Source organism: Trachurus trachurus (assembly GCF_905171665.1).
Source record: "Trachurus trachurus genome assembly, chromosome: 10".
Taxonomy (NCBI): domain Eukaryota; kingdom Metazoa; phylum Chordata; class Actinopteri; order Carangiformes; family Carangidae; genus Trachurus; species Trachurus trachurus.
The window spans coordinates 25,658,493-25,678,833 of NC_139894.1; the positions used below are offsets into that span (position 1 = coordinate 25,658,493).

The 20,341-nt window shown below is 40.4% G+C and overlaps 3 protein-coding genes across 8 annotated transcripts; 1 reads left to right on the forward strand and 2 right to left on the reverse strand.

Annotated features, from left to right (window-relative positions):
• Window positions 1-970: 970 nt before the first annotated feature.
• Window positions 971-11,357, reverse strand: LOC310992655 (moesin-like). 6 transcript variants are annotated; one of them, XM_083980772.1, is made up of 17 exons: window positions 11,218-11,357; window positions 10,206-10,308; window positions 10,010-10,112; window positions 9,230-9,277; window positions 8,929-9,012; window positions 8,755-8,850; window positions 8,458-8,580; window positions 7,137-7,288; window positions 6,951-7,034; window positions 6,714-6,860; window positions 5,930-6,026; window positions 5,032-5,195; window positions 4,781-4,911; window positions 4,430-4,599; window positions 4,031-4,153; window positions 2,803-3,036; window positions 971-1,490 (listed from the first exon to the last, which is right to left on the reverse strand). In XM_083980772.1, exons 3-17 carry the CDS (start codon window positions 10,091-10,093, stop codon window positions 1,326-1,328), a joined length of 1,902 nt encoding a protein of 633 aa, XP_083836898.1. In that variant the 5' UTR covers window positions 10,094-10,112; window positions 10,206-10,308; window positions 11,218-11,357; the 3' UTR covers window positions 971-1,325. The 6 variants fall into 6 exon arrangements, with proteins under 6 accessions (XP_083836898.1, XP_083836902.1, XP_083836901.1 ...); XM_083980776.1 differs by lacking the exon at window positions 9,230-9,277; XM_083980775.1 differs by having other exon boundaries at window positions 4,061-4,153; window positions 4,439-4,599; window positions 10,010-10,308.
• zc4h2 (zinc finger, C4H2 domain containing) lies at window positions 11,274-17,832 on the forward strand. Its single transcript, XM_083980782.1, has 5 exons — window positions 11,274-11,453; window positions 12,144-12,315; window positions 12,524-12,696; window positions 16,751-16,913; window positions 17,195-17,832. Exons 1-5 carry the CDS (start codon window positions 11,401-11,403, stop codon window positions 17,306-17,308), a joined length of 675 nt encoding a protein of 224 aa, XP_083836908.1. The 5' UTR covers window positions 11,274-11,400; the 3' UTR covers window positions 17,309-17,832.
• Window positions 17,833-18,008: 176 nt separating this feature from the next.
• Window positions 18,009-19,311, reverse strand: LOC310992657 (uncharacterized protein). Its single transcript, XM_083980781.1, has 3 exons — window positions 18,712-19,311; window positions 18,456-18,608; window positions 18,009-18,361 (listed from the first exon to the last, which is right to left on the reverse strand). The coding sequence occupies exons 1-3, from the start codon at window positions 19,054-19,056 to the stop codon at window positions 18,125-18,127; spliced, it is 735 nt and encodes a 244-aa protein (XP_083836907.1). The 5' UTR covers window positions 19,057-19,311; the 3' UTR covers window positions 18,009-18,124.
• Between the last annotated feature and the right edge of the window lie 1,030 nt (window positions 19,312-20,341).

Below are 20,341 nucleotides of genomic sequence, written 5' to 3' on the forward strand. Positions count from 1 at the left end.
CAATTTCAGCAACCGCGCCACCGGTAATTTGAATGCAAAAAAGGGAAACCCAGGTCTCGCGAGACAGGGCTGCACAGATTAAACTGTAGCCTATAGCCTATTCATAATATATAATCTTAATACTGTGTGACAGGCTGCTGCCATGCTTCCCAGTAACACCCTCAGTGGCAAATACAGTGTCTGTTAGAGCCTACTCTGTGAAGCCTACTCAGCCTTTAGTTGTTTAGCCTAATATATTTTTTTCTCTTTTTATTTTTTGAAAGACTAATATAACACTTCCAAACCAGGGAGTAGCTCATTTTATCACAGGGAATGGTTCGTTTGCTAGTAAGATGTATTCATTTTTGGACAGCTCTTGGTGGATGAGCAGCCAGTAACAATAGGAGGTTGTATAGACAACTAGATAATAATCAAATCATGATCAATCAAATTCCTTTTAAATTGGGTATATTTTCTTTGTGTGATATTATCAAAGCCTATATCATATAGCCTAAGGAAATGTGGAGTCTGGGTTGCTGGGTTGTTTCTGCAGCTGAGACTGAGATGGCAGAGGTGCTGTGGCTGAAATGGAGGAGCTAGAGATTACAACCAGAACATCAGTGCCAATGCATTTATTTTCAGTTTATTTATAATTGATGGGGAAATTTCTATTTCTAGACGATAATTTTTTTATTAGAGATCACCTGCTTTTATGCTGCTGTCTCCCTCATTGGTCTCACAAAAGGTGATGCTTGCTTGGAACTGATGATACACACACACACACACACACACACACACACACACACACACACACACACACACACACACACACACACACACACACACACACACACACACACACACACACAACCCTGTGTTTCTGTGTATTTTATTTGTGCAATAAAGTGTAGAGAATTTAACATTTATTTCATGAAATTGCATCCACCTTAAGTGTCATTGCTTTCATTAATCACTAATAATAAGGTTTTAATTCGTTGTCAAATGTGTGTATAAGATCGGCAAGGACAATAGCAAACCCTCTCATGAATGTAAGCACTGATATGTTGGCCTCATATTTGCAGCAACAAACTACACTGGTAATGTGTTAATGGTCATTTGAAATTAAAAATGTATGTCCAAGGAGAATTGTCGTTTTCTTGATGACTTGCTTAAGAATAAAATAGTCTTAAAATCAAAAGGCATGCATCAGTATCAATTTCTGTCACATACACCTTCAGGTTCATCTACTACCTATGCAATTTTCTGCACCTATGCTTCTAAAATCTTTCAATGTGTCCAATCTATTCCATCCTGCCTTCAGTCTGAATAGGCCTGCAACAGACATTTCACATGGACTCAAATTCATCAATGCGTTGTTTGGTGTTGCCCTGACGAATCTGACGTAGGGTCTTGTATTTGTCCCGGCCTGCCTTCACATTCTCAGCATGGATCAGGTCATTGAGAGTCTTTTTGCTCTCGTCTATAGCTCCAGCCAGCTCGGTGCTCAGGAACTAAAAGAGAACACAAACACACAATATTCAGAAGCATTACCCCCCGGTCCTCAACTCATCCCGCTCTCCAAATGAAAACACACTACTTTCCCTAATTATTAAGTCAATTTTTGTGTTGAGTCCTGTATGCAACATAATATCTTGTTTTGGCTCTGAGATAGAAACCAATTTTATTTTCATAGTATTAGGCCCTGGACTGTATGAGATTTGTGACGTGAATGAAACCAGACGAATGGTAATGTATCTGCATGCATGTTTAATTTTTCAGTGAGTTCTTAGTGAAATTTAATATTTGGTGGCAATTAAGCTGCCAACAGCAAAGTCAAAACCTTCCAGTGACTACGTCAACAGATGACACAGTTGGTGTAACAAAACACTTTATGCAACAGCAACAATGTTATGGGTTTTCAGAACACAAACTGCATGAGGAGTGAGTGACAGCCACTACAGCTGAGTGTCACTCAAGCTTACTCTTCATACCTCTTACAAATACTGGTGTCTTCCAAATAAAACATTAACTTAAAGGTGATTATCAAAGTAAAGTCTTGAAAGCTAAGAGCCCAGGGCCACACACTCTATGAGCCTGAACCACACATTGGTGATTTGAGCTGAATCCCAATATTGGCATGCTAATTTGCTCACAACAACATGCATTGCTAACATGTCGACAGTCAATATTTACCAGGCTCCCCAGGTTGTGCGTGTATGTGGTAACTGAGCAAATATTAGGCAAATTGAAATTTTGGTCTCATGATGACGCTAGATGTAATCTCATGGGATCATCAAAGCCCAAGATTTATAGCCAATTTCACCACAATTACCCCTGTTGACTTCAGTATAAAACAACAAATATCAACTTCCCAAAGGATCCACTAAGTCCAATTGGGATTGTGAAAATTTCTATCCATCCTCTGGGTACCAAGAATGTCAGAATAGACAATGCCATTGTGGTTGTTTAGATATTTCAATCTGGATCGTAGTAGTGGACCTAAAAGAACCAGCATGGCTAAAAATACACTCACTTATTATTTAAAAAGAGATGGTGGGTGTTCATTTCAGTAGTCAGTTTAGTCCCTAGAGTACGTCACTTGGCATTCAGCTGGGGTGGTTCCTACTTTAAAGACACATTATTCACTGAACCTTTAAATTTAAATAATGAAGGCTTTTGGTGATTTGTTTGTCTGGACTCTTAAATACCCCAGGGCACCTCCAGGATTGATCATTTCCAGCTGAACATGACCTGTGACCTCTGAGAGTGAGAGAAGTGCAAATCAATGCAATAAGACATTTCCCTATATCCACTTAACCTTACCTTGAGGTTTTTCTGCAGTCTCTGGTTCTTCTGCGCCTCTGTTACTCTTTCCTCTTCGCTTCGGTCTCGGACCATGCCTGGAGAAGTCAGCTCAGCGCTCGCCTCTGCGCTGCTCTCATCCGTCTCATCGTGCTCGTGCATGTGGGGGTGGACTGAATCCTGAATGTGGACACCCATGAGTTTAGTCTTCAGCTCGTCTTTGGTTCGCTCCAAATCAGCTTCCACCATCATCGCCTGTCAACACACATAACGTACAGTAAAGAACTGTTGTTGGACATTTAGGAGCAAGTACCCTCTTAGAATCCATTCAAAATATATTTAGCATAATTTGAAACATGGGACTCCCATCTATGTACAATACAATACATCTATGTGAGCATGGGAAATCTAAGTTGAACATCTGTGAGGTCTTTTTTTTACCCACCACAATTTTAGTTCTAGATCTATCTAAAAAAAGAATCTCTCCCCCTGTGTAATTAACAAAATTGTTGTTCTCTGTGAATCAAGTGACTTATCAGCATTGAGTGCTGTCTCCCATGCTCAATAGAAAATAGAAATAAGGGCGAGTCTGAGGTATTACCAAACAAGAATGGCACTCAGTACAGAGCTACGTGAGCCAGGGCCAGACATGCCTATACGTGTGTCTAGCTCTGATAACGTAACATAAATTATAAAACACAGTAATAATTCCATTATGATTCCACCAAGTTGTAGAAACTCAGTTAAGCTGGTGATTATTTTGTGAGGTAAAAAAATGGCACCCAATTTCCACACCAAAATTTTATTGGCCTCTTCCCTGGCGTGCGTCCCGTCTCCCAACCAAGTCTGATGCAAATCAGTTCAGTACTTTATGTGTGATCCGGTCATCAAATAAACAAACAAATAAACCAACCGACACGGGTAAAAACACAACCTCCTTGCCGGAGGTAACAATGTTAAGACTACATGCAAGTCAAGAATAGCACTGCTAATTTGTATGAAAGGCTTTGTATACATTTGTGTAAGTGTTTTGCATACAATTTGCACATTTAATTGTTTGTTCTTGTCCTCACAGTGGCTAAAGTTTGTGAAATGTGACAATGCTTTGACACTCAGAAAATTCATACATCACAACTCGATGTCTTGTGATATACTTGTGTGTGATGGATGCCTTGCTTCTATTATACCAGGGCTTAACACTTAGTAGTGTGAGACATCCCTTTTGGCTCATGTTTGATTCACCCTTTACCTCTCTCATGGTTCTTTGATTAATTCTCACCCTCTGCTGCCATCTCTTTGCTTCCTCGTCCTTTTTCTTCTTGGCATCTTCCAGCTGGGAGATCTTAGTGGTAAGCTCTGCCAGCTCAGTGGTCTGTACACACATGCACACAAATGGGAAGAGAGTTAAGAGTGCTCTTGATGTAAAGTCATTGTGCTCTGCCCGTGTGTGTCTACAAGAATATGTGTGTCTGTATGTCAACACGCAGCACCATGTGGTAAATGGAAATATACTATCAAGCAGAATTATACAAGTACCATTCAATCACATCAATCACTAACTTTGATGAATGTATATTAATGTTAATAATGTCCATGGTGACCCATGACCCTACAACGATATTAATATATTCAAATGAAATGAGAATACCATGTGTACCACGCTTCCCTGGTTCTTGGTCTGGCTTTCAGATTGTTGGAGCAAGGCTGCTTTGGCTTCCACTGCAGCTTTGCGTTCCTTCTCCAAGCGTTCCGCCTCCTCCTGAGCAATTGTCCGTTCCTTTTCCAGCTCAAGAGCCCTCCGAGTTTGCTCTTCCAGCTCTGGAATACACACGCATGTGCGCACAAACATCCAACACACACATGCGCACAGATAGTATAAGCTTTCAAGACCCTGCATGCAAAAAACATATATTTCAATATACTATTCCATTCTTTAAATACGAAACAGAAATAATGAAACTCCAGTAGAGAAACATTTGTATTCAGAAAGTTGTCAGACCATCTTGAGCTCTCTTTGTCTGTTCTTCAATCTGTCTCAATCTCTCCATCAGCTCCATGGTCTCACGGGCAATCTTCTCTGTTTCCTTCTCAGCGTTTTCTCGCTTTTTTTTCTCACTCTCGAGCAGAGCCCTGACAGGAGAATTGTGCATAAATACACATCTGAAAAACTATATCGCCTGACTGTTCCTTCTCAAAGCAGAGAGAACACACTGTAAAAGTGTTTTAAAAAATTACTCCCCTCTTCCTTACCTTTCCATCTGCCGCTTGTTCTTCTCCTCTCTGGCCTGGGCCTTCATCTGCTGCACCTCGATGGTGTCAGGTTTACGTCTGCGCATGTACAGGTCATGATTCCCCATACACAACGCCAGAATACGCTTGTTGATGCGAAGACGAGGTACGTAGAAAACAAAGTCCTAAAACACAAAAATCATCAACTAGTTTATATATGAATCTCGATCTACATACCATCTGTTTTACATTTAGGCCTTGGCTCAAATAACCTAAAGGGGTAATTCAGTTTTGGGGGAATTTAATTTAAAATTTAAAAAAACTTTTGGATATTTTCCTTAAGTCTGAACATGAATGCGCCACTGAGAGGCTGAACTCATGTTTGTGAATGAAATCACATACCAGCTGCTCACATTACACTGCTCTCTGTAATTTATGCACTTATAAGAAGAAACCAGGATGTAGAGCTCTCTCTCTTTCTCACTCCCTCTCTCTCACACCTCCTTTTTACAGCTATAGTAAATAAATATGAATAGACATATCTCTGGCAAAGTATTTGTAAGATCTTCAATGCAGTTGTAAAAAATATTTAGCTAATTATTTTTGATGCTGGGATAATTAGTACGAAGCTTGTATCCCAAAGCGTTTGGGAAGGAGTACTATTTAATCCTATTCACAGACATTGATGCATTGATCACTAAACCAAGATAAACTCATAGTTCATCAAACTGCACAGAGGGGCGTCCAGTTTGTCAGACTTTTGGTATGTAGGGAAAAGATTCACAAAAAGAATTACTTTTTAATATGGTCTGGCAGCAGTAGAGACATGTATTGTATTGCATATAATGATATGCTTCATAGAACTGATAGCTGGTGCAGATCACTATTAAGAATCACTAATAACTATGTAATGGAATACCGGAGCCTTCTTGTCGATCGGCTTGATGACGAACTTCTTGTCATTGAAGGAAATGTTTCTGATCTCACTCCAAGGGAAGCCAATTTTTGGGGTCATCCTGTAAAATATTGATATGGTTATCATTATAGCTAGTGCAGATTTTAGTGTGTTCAAACATGGTCATGGCACAAAGATGGTATATTTGAGTTCTTAGAAATACACGATACCAATGTATTTACACTGATGCTACACAATGGCTCCATCTTTGTCCAGTATGTTAGCATGATAAAAGTACTCACAGCACAAAATACAAAGTACTAAACTTCTTTTTGGGCCTGTATTTAAAATTACCATGTCAGAAGGGGGTGAGCACAACTGGACCAATAGTGCCAAATGGTGATGGTACAGGAGATTATATCATAAATGTCTTTGCCTAGATGTAGATATATTTCACTGGTTAATTTAAACTTTAACATGCTACACAAGAGGAAATGTCAGGGGAAACCTGCAAAGTCATTAGGGTTTGTTCTCTGGGGGCCATTATTATCTGTGTACTGAATTTCTTAGCAATCCGTTTAATAATTATTGGGATGTTAACATGTCACTGAAGTCAGTGGGATATATATCCCCTGAGGACCATGAATGGTGATCATTAGTTCTTGAGATGCTTCAGTCTGGACCATCATTGTCATCCACAGAACAATGCAATCAGCAGGGGGAAAGCATCTCATGCAGGACTATTAGTAGAGCAACAGCAATTGTGTATTAAAGTTATAGTGACAGATGTTTTTAAATTGTAACCTACCTATCCTTTTTGTCATAGATATTGAGACCCAGGGCGTCCACTCCCAACCACAGTTCCGATCCTTTCTTGTTCTTGATGCTGAAGTAGTTGACCCCGTACATCTCCAGATCCTGGGCTATCTTCAGGTACTCCACCATAGCATCTTCTCTGTGATATGGGATAATTTAATGAACTACAGAGCACCTGCTTGTGCAAATAAAAATGCATTAATGACTTTTTTAAGAATGGCTGCAGTACCTCAGCATTCCCTTGTGCTCTTGATGCCACACCTGGATTCTTTCCTCCCACTGATTCTTATTCAGCTTGTGCTGCTCCAAAACCCTGGTTTTAACAGTGGGGACAATGCATCAGTTAGAATTCAGACGACGAAAACTAGAATTAAGGCGACCTTTGGTTAACACTTATATGCGCAGGACTCACTACCTCTGTGGCAGCAGCTTCTCTCTTGTCAGGTAGCCCTGTACGTGATAGTCTTTCCTGTAGTCTCCATGTTTGACCTGAACTGCATACGACGCCAAGAGTACTGCAGTCTCAGGTGGACAGTATATGTCATCATTCAAGATGCTCTCTTTAACCTACAACACAGTTAAAGGAAAGACAAGCTATATATGTAGAGAGTAACCCTAGACTGTATATTCTAGCCATGATGGAAAGTAACATGGAAAGTACATTTATTCAACTACTATACTTTAGTGCAACTTTAAAGTTGTTGTCCTATGAACTTCACTACAAATTTCAGAGGGAAAGTTGTACTTAATACTCAACATTCATTTGAAAGCTGTAGCGTTAAGTAACTTTTAACAACCATTTTGGCTCCTGACGTCTGACAAAATGCAGTGTATAGTCAAAGTCACACTTCAACTGTCTTTAAGTTATTCACAGCTCTATCAAAGTGTTTTTGCCCCAGAACTACTCATTTGGTTTCATTTCAATAAATCTTCACACGATCCAATGGCTCATCAAAGAGATTAGAGAAAAAGGCTAAAGGCTGAAAACAGATTAGTTCATTCCTCTCTCCTCGCTCATTAATCATCTTGTGACCCTTCAGATTTATCTGATGACCTATGTACAGAACTGTATATAAAGTAGTTAACACTAGCTTCACCTGCAGCAGCTGCAACAGTTACATGCTGTTTACATACAGATGTTTTACAAATTAATCATTCAGTAATGCTATATGTGATGTGTTTACTCATGGTGGAGTATTTTACTTGAGTAAAGCATCTGAGAACTCCTTACACCACTGTGTGCTGGTGTTTATTTCATGCACCTGGATCCATGTTTAGTGTGCATGTACTTACTCCCTTATGGAAAACCCACAAGGCTTGTCATGCGTGAGTCATCATGGAACCCTCACTGGTCGTTAAGACAGGTTTAAGCATTTTGTTTTGATTGAGATCATTTACTCATCATTGCATCCTAAGGGTACCACACTTGCACCACACAGTATTATTTACACTGTGATACTCACCTTGTACAAATTACATTTTGTGTTAATTAATATTTAAATTGTTTCTTTCATTGCATCAGTTTACCACTTTCTGCATACTGTTAAATTTAAGCATACAGATTGTTTGAATGGCATCAAAACAAAACAATGGTGCCATTTAAATCCAAGTGTTAATTAGAATGATTAGCCCATCATACAATCATGTATTTCAGGCGTGCACATTTACAACATGATTCCCTTAAAATAAAATAAAAAAATCTGTATTCCTGTATGTGCACTGCATTCATGTCTAACCTGCAGGAAGAAGAGACGCTGTGTTGCCTCCTGGATCAGTTCGTCAGCGACATCCTCAGGGTAAAACTTGCCCCTGAACTTGATCAACAAAGGGTTGTCCCTTTTCACGTCTTGTGCGGTCACCTGGGATTGGCCCCACACAGTGAGAAAGATACCAGAATAAAAACATACATACTAATTAACCTCAATGGGTTAATATTATAACATCCCACCAGAGGACCACATCTTCATTTATATCTGGTATGTACAGTAAGGTTATGCCATCATGGGAAGCTGAGGCACAAACTTTCTCCTCACCCTCTTGTTGAGCTTGAGCCAGGTGGAGAAGCCTTTGCTGTCATGATACTGAAGGCCAAAGAACCAGGTTTCCCTCAGTCCGATAGTCTTCACTATCTAAACATATCAATTAATACATGATCATATGTTTTGCTCGCCAAGGAGCCTGTTTGACTGTAAATACACAGTGTGTACCTGGTCAAAGAGCTGTTTGCCAGTGGTGCTGGGCAGGATGGCAAACTCCAGCTCAGCATCCATGGTCGTAACGCGAACATTTATCTGCCAGAGAAAACACGCACATTGAGATAGGAGGACGGGAGCCCTGCTGTTCATTCATCTGTGCCACTGGAGAAGCATCAAGGAGCATGCAGGGCAACCACTGAGTGAAAAAGAGCACTACTAATTCTGAAATGACTTTGTTTGTTCTCTGGAACAGTGCTGAATTTGTTGTTGTTGTTTTTTTGACAGGAAAATGACCAAAAAGAGGGTTCCTTACATTCTTCTGTTCAACGAAGAGCATCCAATCGCAAGAGGTTGGTGGGGACTACAATCAAAAAATGAAGCCCAAAGTATATTTTAGATTTAATTGAGAACATGGGGTTCATTCCATGATGCAGAAGTATTAACAACAGGGTGAAATCTATGGCACCCATTTCATGTTAATCTTCTTGCACAGTAGTATCAAACCTTATACAGTACATATTTACAATTTTTGGCATCTTTGAAATAAAGTTTGACAAATTGTTTGCTCCACTCCTCATAACCTTTTCTAAGATTTAATGAGCCAGACAACCTTCCATCAGCGCCCATAATAATAATAATAATCACAATGATGATAATAATAATAATAATAATAATAATAATAATAATAATAATAATAATAATAATAATAATAATAATAATAATAATAATAATAATAATAACACTAATCATATATAATGTGCTACAGTAAGCAGCAGATGCTGAACAGACAGTAATTATTTATGAGTGCAAGAAGAGGAAGCTTAACTTTTTGTTTTGTTTATGTAGATAATGTGACAACACTACCATAAATCTAGGAACACAAACACAACAAATCAGAAACATCTGGCAACTGCGCATGATTATCATAATGTTCCTCTCTAAAAGAAAATCATTTTGGACTAATGCCTTCTCGGAGCCGTCGCATTACAGAGTAGTTTCAAGGCCAAACCACTACAACTGCAATTTAAACATTTCAACCAAACATGGAACATAGTGAAAATGAAACTATAAACAATATAAAATAGCTACTTACAGTCGACATTTGTATTTTTTTAATCTCCAGTCGAAATACTTCTTCGGAGAGGTACTTGTAGAGGCCTTTTCTCTGTGGAGTCATATGAAACTGCTTGTAATACCTACAGGGATTAAACTGAATGAGAATGGACCATTGTGTTGTTCCCAAGTACTTCTCTTTTAGTTAATCCAATGGCAACCTTAGGCCCACGCACTTTCGGACAGCCCTCTTCTTCAGTGACCACTTTTCCTCCAATGTTGGTTAGGTTTGGACAGTGCGTCACACTGAGGACCTAGGCATGATCTTTGTCTCCAAATCTATTTATGGAGGAGCAGAAATCAACTGTAACTCAGCAGTACCTGATGTTCCAGTAGCAGTGAAGGTGCAAGCACATTCAGCTAATCTAATAATCCTTCCAGTTAATGTTTTAAGTATATGTTAGCATAGCATACAGAGATTTTGTGGTTGTTGTGGTGGTGTGTATGGTTTTGGGCCTATCAGTTAGTGAGCTTTGAAGCTAACAGGGCTTTAAACCACATTTCAGAAATACTTGAGGTCATGTGCTCAAGACCTCTCCACCCCAGTCCTGCAGGTAATTATGAAGAGATTGATGAAAATAAAATAAAATAAAATAAACTACTAATTTGGATACTTTTGAAATATTTACTTGATTGCACTGTTTTCTTAATAACTCAGTGTCACCGTGAGGCACATTTGAGGAACTGATTTCTTACTTTATGGTCTTCATAGTTTCAGATGTAGCCTAAATTTGACACTTTTTTTTATTACATTATAGCCTACTTTTGAAAAATACGGTAGTCACTATTACAAATAAATGTTTTGCAAATAAATTGGAGTAGTCTATTAGTTTACTAAATGCATTCCATGGTTCTAGAAAAAACTTCCCAAAGTAGGCTATGCAAAGTAGTTCCACCTCAGGTTACACTAAACAGCCTGGTAGGACTAGGTTATGACAAGATTAGAATAATAGGCTAATCCATTACTACATTACGCTATGTTTTGACAAGAACTATGAATGTCGCAAGAGTAGGGATTTATTTCTCCTGTTTGTCCTAATGCTATTTTTAATGAATATTTTTCCACCGTCACCTCTACTTCCAGTGTATTCAATTAAGTATTATGAATATTGGATGCAACATCAAATGTAGGGAGTGCAGCACGGTGTAAAACACTGTTTACAGGCCTGTGGAGACCAGTTTACTCACAGACTATGTTTCAGTCAGAGCGCGTGGAGTCTCCCAGTCATCACGCGTAGCCACAGCTTCACATTGCGGGCGCGGGCTCGTGTGCGCGTTCACCGGGGCCATTGTGTTTTTATCAACAAGGAGACCACCGTGGCCTTTCGGGTACCAGAGCCAGCCAGCTGAGCGACAGAGGACCGCTAAACCATGGCGGACGAACAAGAAATAATGTGCAAATTGGAAAACATCTTGGAAATACGGTAAGGCTTGGTCATGGAATGAAACGAGTGTTTGCCAGATGTTTGACTCTTACTGTGTACATTATTGGTAGCTAACGCTAGCCGGGCCAAGAAGAAGCCCCAGGCTCCGCTATTGTTACTGAGCTAGCTAATATTAGCCGGTCTGCGGTGGACCTTTCATTAGGTTTTTTGTTCTCCTCTTGTTTAACGTCAGCCTGTCTGCGACATGCACGAAAGACAGTTATACAAGTTAAGAAAAGAGACGAATACACACAAACTGTTGCTAAGTTTCATGTCAGGATCATACACACATCAAATATCCAGATGTGTATCAACAAAATGCCAGATGTGCGCTGCTAATAATTGCGGTGGGTAAGCTAGCTACGTAGCTTCCAGGCTTACCAGTCTGTCAATAAGTCACACAAGACCGACTGCAGTGTTTGTTTACCATTATGTCTTTCTGTGTAACAACAGTTAATACCATAGTAAAAGACTGCATTGAGTCACGGCTGCAGTAATTGGACATTGGACCGCGGAACATCTACTATGACGATCGTTATTTTGTACAAATTGAAAGCAATCCGCATTTAATGGGAACATTATTGTGGTGGTTTATATTTGGTTGTTTTTGTGAAACAAAATCTCTTAATGGCATTTGTGAGGGAGGATTATCTGACAGCTGCTGTCTCCTTTCTGTGCCACCGGCTGCAGGAACAAGACTATCCAGATGCAAAAGATCAAGTCACGTCTGAAGGTAGAGTTTGAGGCTCTGGAGTCAGAGGAGAAGCACCTGAAAGAGTACAAGCAGGAGATGGACCTGCTTCTACAGGAGAAAATGGCACACGTGGAGGAGCTGCGGCTCATCCATGCAGATATCAATGTGGTAAGTGAGCGCCACACACAGCAAAAACAAGCTGAGAGGAAGTGTGACTTAAATCTCGGTTCACCTTTAATATGAGAACAATGCAGCAATGTTTGACCAACAAAATGTTATGAAGGAACCGTGGATGTATAAAATATATATCTTGGCAACCACAAATATTTCATCCTGAGCATGTGTATTTCTCAGATATCTAACCCTATTCTTTCAGATGGAGAGCACCATCAAGCAGTCGGAGAATGACCTGAATAAGCTGCTAGAAACAACTCGCCGCCTGCATGATGAGTATAAACCTCTGAAGGAGCATGTTGATGCCCTCAGGATGACTTTAGGTCTACACAGACTCCCCAACCTCAACGAAGAAGAGGAGAAGCTCTCTCTGGAGTAAGTATATGCAGACACAACTGCATGCAGGGCACAGTAGAGTTACTTTGAACAGGTGTTGCTTGGTGCAGTAGAGTGACATACTTTATGTCAACTTGTGTCATAATTGTTTTTAATTAACATTCAGGTTTCACGACTCTTGACTGACATTGATGCAGTAATATGCAGTGTATCATTCACTTAAGCATGCATGATTAGCTTTCATTTTAGCTTTAAAGCATTGCTCATTTTCAGTGCAACAAAGACAACAGAAACTCATATCCTGCGCAGTGGAAAAGGGGAAAAACACCACAGCTAACAGACTATAAATAGTCATTGGTCACAGTCAAGGTACATTAGAGTTGCATGACAACGGAGGCAAGAGGTGACATTTCAGTGTGCATCACCATACTGTTGCAGAATGTGATGCATAAAGTACAATGAGCAAGCATTAGAAACAAGTATGTACATGTATACATTGTGTACTGTGCAACATCTAAAGCTATTGAGGCTCACAGGGACATACCAAGTAGTTTTGAATACTTACATCTGGCAATGCTGATAAAAGAAGCATACAGTAAAAAATGGGAAACAATCAAAGGATTGAACTATTGTGGTACACCACAGAATTATGAGCATCCAGCTAAAAACAAAACTGATGTGGTCACTGATGAGTGTCTTCAAAGAAAATACTAACTAAGTGTTTCACTTGGAGGAATTCTGAATTTGTAACTACCGGTGTGCTGTTACACCAGTTCAGTGACACTGTAATGTAATTGGCACAGCACACCAGGAAAAGATGCTGCCAAAACTACCAAGAGGAAGAAAAAGGCTGCAACTTACCACAGGTTACGTGTCCATTGTGTCCCTACAGCAGAAATAGGTCAGGCTGCACTACCCTGATATTTAGTGGCTGGTCAGCTTATTATTTTGTGACCAGTTTTTAAGTCTTCCTACATTTTAGTAACATCCCAGTGATCGTGAGGGCAAGTGAAACAGCCAAGACATCACCTGATTAATTTGGGCAATTGGAAAGTAATAATTCATGTTACCAATGAGATGCAGTAAATTTAAAATAAACCAGAACAATTGGAGGAGCGGACAAGAATTAAAGACAAGGGTATTCAGGTGCCAGAAATCTGATTTTAACATCACTTTCTAATCACTTTTATGAATGCTCTCCAAACGAGTGTTTTGAGAGGACTTCACAGGTAGATGTTAAAGATAATCCTCCTAAAAGAACAAGCTACATAATCAGTTTAAAACATCTAGAGGACAAGAGTGCATAACTCATGAAAATGCAGTGTGACTGACTGAAGTACTGCAACGTTGTGCAATAATAGATGGGGAATCCAAACATGAACATAAATAGCTACATTTGAGAATCAGGGTAGGTAGGATGGTAAATATTACAGCAGAGAGGTGGCTGGTTTAGCAGCCAATAGCATACCTAGTGAATCCTTGGATGGTTGCCACGGCAATGACAGGAAGGTTAAAGGTCATGAGAGTCTAACATTGCTGCATAATACTATGGTCAGAATCAGACTGCTCAAATGTCAAGGGCGAATGATAGTTTGCTGGTCCTTTGCCAGTCTGTCACGTGTTTTTTTTTTTTTTTGTGAGAATGGGAAGTGGAGACAACAAAGTGGAGCTCATTGTCAAGACAAGAAACACTCAAGAGTGTGGGATGGAGCAAAAGTGAAGTGAAGGACTGAAATATGATGCAGTTTGGTTGTGAGGTGGATGGGATGTAGAGCAGATGTCTTTGGTCCCACTGAGATCTTAAGAATGTCTCAACCAGGTGCAGCATTTTTTTCTGGAAAAATATGTTTTTCAGATGATATTTCTGATGTTTCACTCACTCACTTCTTATTGTAGTGGGTTGGCAAAGGAAGAAAACACTGGCCTATTAAATCAACACTGCAACATCTGAAAAACAAGGTCTCATGATGGGTAAATGGAATAATATGTTGGGAGAACTGCCACTTAACTTCCTGAACAGATGTAGCAGTAGCAATCATCACATTACAGACTTCCCTCAAAATCTATTCATGATTAAATAACTGTTTTAACCTCACGCAACATTTGAGTCTCAGTGGCTAATTATACATTCTTTAACATTTCTAGGTTGTGATGTGGTAGACCTTTGAATATTTAAAAGTATGAAGACAAGTTGGTCAGATTTGGGCTTCTCTTGAGGAGATGAGCTATCTGCCTATCCAGAAATTCAAGTCCAACCAAAAATTCCTGTCTGTCCAAATTCTCTGCCTTCATAAACTAACCAAGATGCTGCTATCCACTACATCGCTGGCAAGCTGAGAGTGGCTGGCAGGTAGACGCACAAATGGCTCTCTGACATCTCTCAATGGTGGATGATTGCACTGTTCACTGCGGAGCAAACCGTAGTTGTTTGTGCCAGAATATCAAAGTGAGGTTGATCCCAGTGTTGGATTAGGAGACTCTGGTGTGCCAAGTTTTGTTAATTCCATCGTGCACAGTCTGATATGTAAGGGAGTGAAACAGAGAAGGGATACGCTCAGTGAATGACTCTATCAAGGTCTAAAAACAGAGCAGCGACTCCAGGCCACTGTGCCACTGGCCTAGAGCCTTTATGACTAGTGACTGGGTTATTTACGAGGGGTTGTTTAATCAAGCCAAGGGTCATGATCATGTTTTCAAGTGTTTGTTATAGTTACAGAAAAATCATTTCATCCGAGATTATGCCCTTCCTTCATTCATTGTACTTAATACAGATGTGATTCTTAGAGTTGCCTCTGTCACTATTAGTCACAGATGAGACTAAATTGGACATTCCTGCTCATTTCTGCCGAATGTAAAAGTCCATCATTTTAAAAAAATGAATTCCAACTTCTCTTTTTTGTTGGTTCTAACGTCCTATGTGTCCTGTGAATTTTTCTTACAACAGTTGCAGCTGTCGCGGCAGGTTAGGGTTGACGTAAAGTACCTTGGTTCCTTGGGCCTATATCACTGCACGAGGTTTTGTGGATGTGGTTATAGTCATAGTTTCAGAATCGTTACACCCATAAAAATAAAGCGCTGTCGTTGTGAGGAAGACTGCTCAACCACTGCTGCTCTGCAAGCTGACAGCAATGTTGGCAGACTGGTTCCTAGGGCTTTGTGCTGCGTGGAGGCTTGGATGAGTTCATTTCTGACCAGGTGGTAGTTGTCTCCCTTTTCCTTCATGGTGGCATGCTCCTTGAGTTTACGAGAGCACTACAAAGTTGTGGCTTGTCACTGTTGCTCCTCAGCGGTTTTTCTTAGAGGACAGAACTCATCACACGGAGAGATTTATGATGGTATACGAGGAGATGTTCAAACCATCACTCACATCTTGCTGCCAGCAAAGTAATTCTAGAGTCATTTTACATAATAGTAATAGTGCCTGCCGCAATTGTATTACAAGGTGTGATGGAACAACTATGGAGAAAATTAAGTCACACCTCACAGGCCTGTGGAGTGTTAGGTACATTTTAAGCTACTCAGCGAGACTGATACATCAGCACAAAACCGAGCACTCTACACCTCAGTAATGGCAAAAAAAATAAAAAATCTCAACAGACATACTGACTTATAGGACAACAAGAATGAAACATTATCCCTTTCAAATAAACTTCTATTAACCATGAATAATTGTAATGAGTGTGTTGATGAGGGGCTTGTAAATAGGATTTGATAGTTGGTTGTGGTTACAGGAATACTCAGTGTTCTTCTCTATCATAAACCTATTTTGAGAGAAACCAGAGTGTAATGAAAGGGGATATCACTTCTTTTTTTTCCTTCTTTTGAAAATGGGCCAGTCAGGCATAAAGTCCAAGGCCAAATTTCTTTCCCAGCCCTCTCCTGCCCCCACACACAGAGACACACTCGTATGCATGCAGACAAACACTCTCACAATGACTGTACTTTCGCTCAAGAGTTGTACATAAAGAGAGGATGTGTCGGCCCAACTATTGTGTTCTCCATTTCCATCTCTTGATTCACAGCATGGAGGATTGTAATCCTTAAATAAGAATCTCATCTAGCCACTCTCTTTTTCTTACCTTTCTTTCAATAGTTACTTTGAGAAGCAGAAAGCCGAGTGGCAGAAGGAGCCACACGAGCCCGCCATCCCAGAATCCCTAGCTGCTGCGGCGGCGGCAGCACAGCAGCTTCAGGTGTCCAGGAAGCAAGATGCCCGCCAAACAGCCACCTTCAGACAGCAACCGCCCCCCATGAAGGTATTGCTCCCGTTTACCTTGAATAGCCACAGTTGGGATGTAATAATACATTTTCCAGTTCTAATAGTCGTTGGATAGAGCAGCCATTTTTTAGACATTGGTCATAGCAGATCAAACTGTACAATGGATAATTTCATGGTAATAAAAAACTAAAAGTGGTAAGAAAACAAACCAGAGTAGAAGAAAAATTGAGAAGACAAAGTTTCTTAATTAACTCTACTCTACAAGACAACAAAACAACATAATGTGAGGTAACTGCTGAAATGTCCTCCTCTCTCCAGGCCTGCCTGTCCTGCCACCAGCAGATTCATCGTAATGCTCCCATCTGCCCACTGTGCAAAGCCAAGAGCCGCTCCCGCAACCCGAAGAAGCCCAAGAGGAAGCCAGATGAGTAGATCCTACTCCACCTTCAGCTTCCGTAGGGTTTAAAGGGAATTGGTCCAATACACTGATTGAAGATCAGCCATGTACATAACATAGTATATGGTTGGAATAACAGATCTGTGCTTCATTCAGTCCCCCACTTTAGTAGTAACTTGTTAAATAATTTGTCAACAATAGTTCAAGGGCCAGATAATGTCATTCTGTCGATTGTTTTTATTAGTGCTTTGGATGTGTTTATATGTAACTGTATGACTTCCATAGTAGGTTTACTAGCCCCTAAAGATTTTAACTGCAATAATGCAAAAGGGAACTTGATGAGATGTCCAAATAACTTTGCCCATCTTGCTATTGTTAATTGCCTTAGATATTGTACTGTATTTCCTAATTTTTTAATGCATGCGCGCTTCCTTGACTGTCTGTCGTGTATTTTTTGTGCCAATATAAAACTGAATAGGTTTAATTGCAAAGTTAAATAAAACATAATGTTGTTTTAAATGTTTACAGTGTTTAAGTGACCACAAACTGGACACACAAAAAAAATCCAGACTCATTTGCTTTGAATGGTGTTGTGTTTAACTTTAATACAGTGGTAAGAAAATAAATGGCTGTTTTGTACTAACCTTGTTACCGTGGTCTTCTTTTGTGCTCACAACAAAGGCCACACCCCTGTGTTAGTGTTGGTAGCTGAGGAGGGCAACACCATCAACATATGGATCAGTGTTTATTGGGCTAATGGGTTGGTTTAGCTTGTGTGTGAAAATAAGAGGTAGGAATATGTTTGACTCCACTACAACATTGTCCCATTTATTGTATTAATACTGTGCCCATCATGTCGGCAGCCATCTGTCTTGAAAAGGACAGCGAGGTCTTCCTAAATGAGTTCCTGTAGCGTTTTTGTCAGGGTGACCCCTCATTTCATCTGTTGCCAGGGCAACTCCACGTTCCTTAGTGGTTGCTAAGGCAACCCCAGGTTGCTGTGACCCGCATATCTTCACCGAGTAGTTCCTCCCATATCCAGTGAGGGGCATCGGAGGACTCTGGGAAACTTGCCCGACCCTATAGTCCTACAAAGGAGGGAGATGAGTTAGAGTCCTGTCTGATATTAATATCAGTCTGACATGATTGACGTGGAGTTGGGCTGCACTTAAAGTCACTTACTTCGCGGCTCATGCGCGTGTTTAGTCTGCCTGTCAGTGTTTGGTACTGCAGTTGTGTCTTCTTCCTCCAGATAAAACTTCTCAAGGCCAGAGAAGCCTGTTCCTGCCGACACACACTGCACTCAGCCGGATCATGGAGCTCCACCTCTGCAGCCTGCCACGAAACACACAGACGCCAAAGTGGAGAAATTAGATATTTTTTCACAATAATTACGACCACGTTGTGAAAGTGAGACACATAAAAACCGTTTCCTGACCCGTCTCATCTTCTCCTGGACGGCTTTGAGCTTCAGCATTGACATGAGTTGTACTGGTACGAGCTGAACCTCGGGGCCTTGACACTTGAGACGGAGGGAGGACTGGTGTCTGTCCCGGTGTGTACAGTCAGGGAGAGGGAGGCTACTCCCCCTGTAATCTCTCAACTCGTCTCCCGCTACAAATTGTCTTCCAGGCGCAGCGCTCTCCCTCTCTCCCCCTCCTCCTCCTCCTCTGTGCTCGCTGTGCCTCCTCTCCTCCTCTCCTGAGCACCGAGGCTGCTGTTTGCTTTGGACACGAGACATCATTGTAGTGCAGTAATGTCTCAGGGCGTCCTCCTCCCTCATGTTGTTACTGTTGTCTCGTCAGCTAAACGGTGATATCACTGTAACAACAACACCGCGCCGACCCTGCACGTTGCTAACATTTACTTTACTTAGCAACCTGGGTTGACTGAACAACTGACCCGTGCTTCGTCCGTTGGTGTTGTAGTGGCAGGAACAAACCGACTGTCTCCTTTAATCCCAACCAGGCTTCTCAGACTGAGATATTAACAGATTTTAAACTACAAACAAAAGTGATTAGGGGCATGGTTTCCCCCCTTCAACCATGGATGTATTTAGTCTTCAACAGCTGTGTTTACACCTCTTCTTTTACTGTTCACTACAGCCGCACTTCCCAACATCGGCACATCACTACCGCCCTCTGGTGGTCAACACGAGCCTGTGAAGGCGAGCCACTGTGACACGTTTGAATGTAGGTTATTGTGATCTGGTTTCTTTGTTTAGAAGACCTTGACCGTGTTATATATATTTAATTTTACTTATATACTTATATTTTTATACTTTTACCGTTTTATATACATATAAAATATATACATTCATTATTTTTTTTAGTTACCTTAATGATGTGGTTAGAAACAATTGGCAGCATGGCGATAAATAACAGTCTCTATATTTTCTCTTAAGGGTTATCCATATCAATAAAGAGAGAGAAGTGATCATCAAAATTGTGTGAAATTGATTATAAAAAACATCACAATATCAAAATCAACAGTTGTCTAATAAATGCAACAAAAATAATAGGCCTAGCAAATAGCAATGATAATAATGATTGCAATTTGCCTCCAGCAAAAAAGAAAAAGAAAAGTAGCTTATAGGTATTTCCAGAGACATCATTAATTACTGACTGAATTTCCTGTGTTGGCTTTGGTTCAAAATACTGCCTTGTTGATATTAGCTCATTTTCACACTGCCAGGGCTGTTGGGTTGGAACCACAATTAATGCTATTACTTACACCTGTACTTTTCCTACTGTGATGAGTCAAAATGTCTACAATGAAAAAGGCCTGTATTATCATAATACAATTGCTAATTGCTCTTCTGTTTTGTCACTGCTCTTGTGTCAGTAGATTTGCATTAAACTGAACTTCGAACAATGTCTATCAAGTTTAGCCTATACACATAAAATAAGTAAAGGTCCGTACAATGCCAGGAATCTGGACTCTTGTGCCATCTGCTGAAAGAATGTGGTGTGTCGCAACCTTCCTTCTATACATGGGGCAGTTCACAGACATGGGTTTGGCAGAGAAACAGCTGCTTAGCTGCTCCTCTAAAGCTTCTGACAGTCATG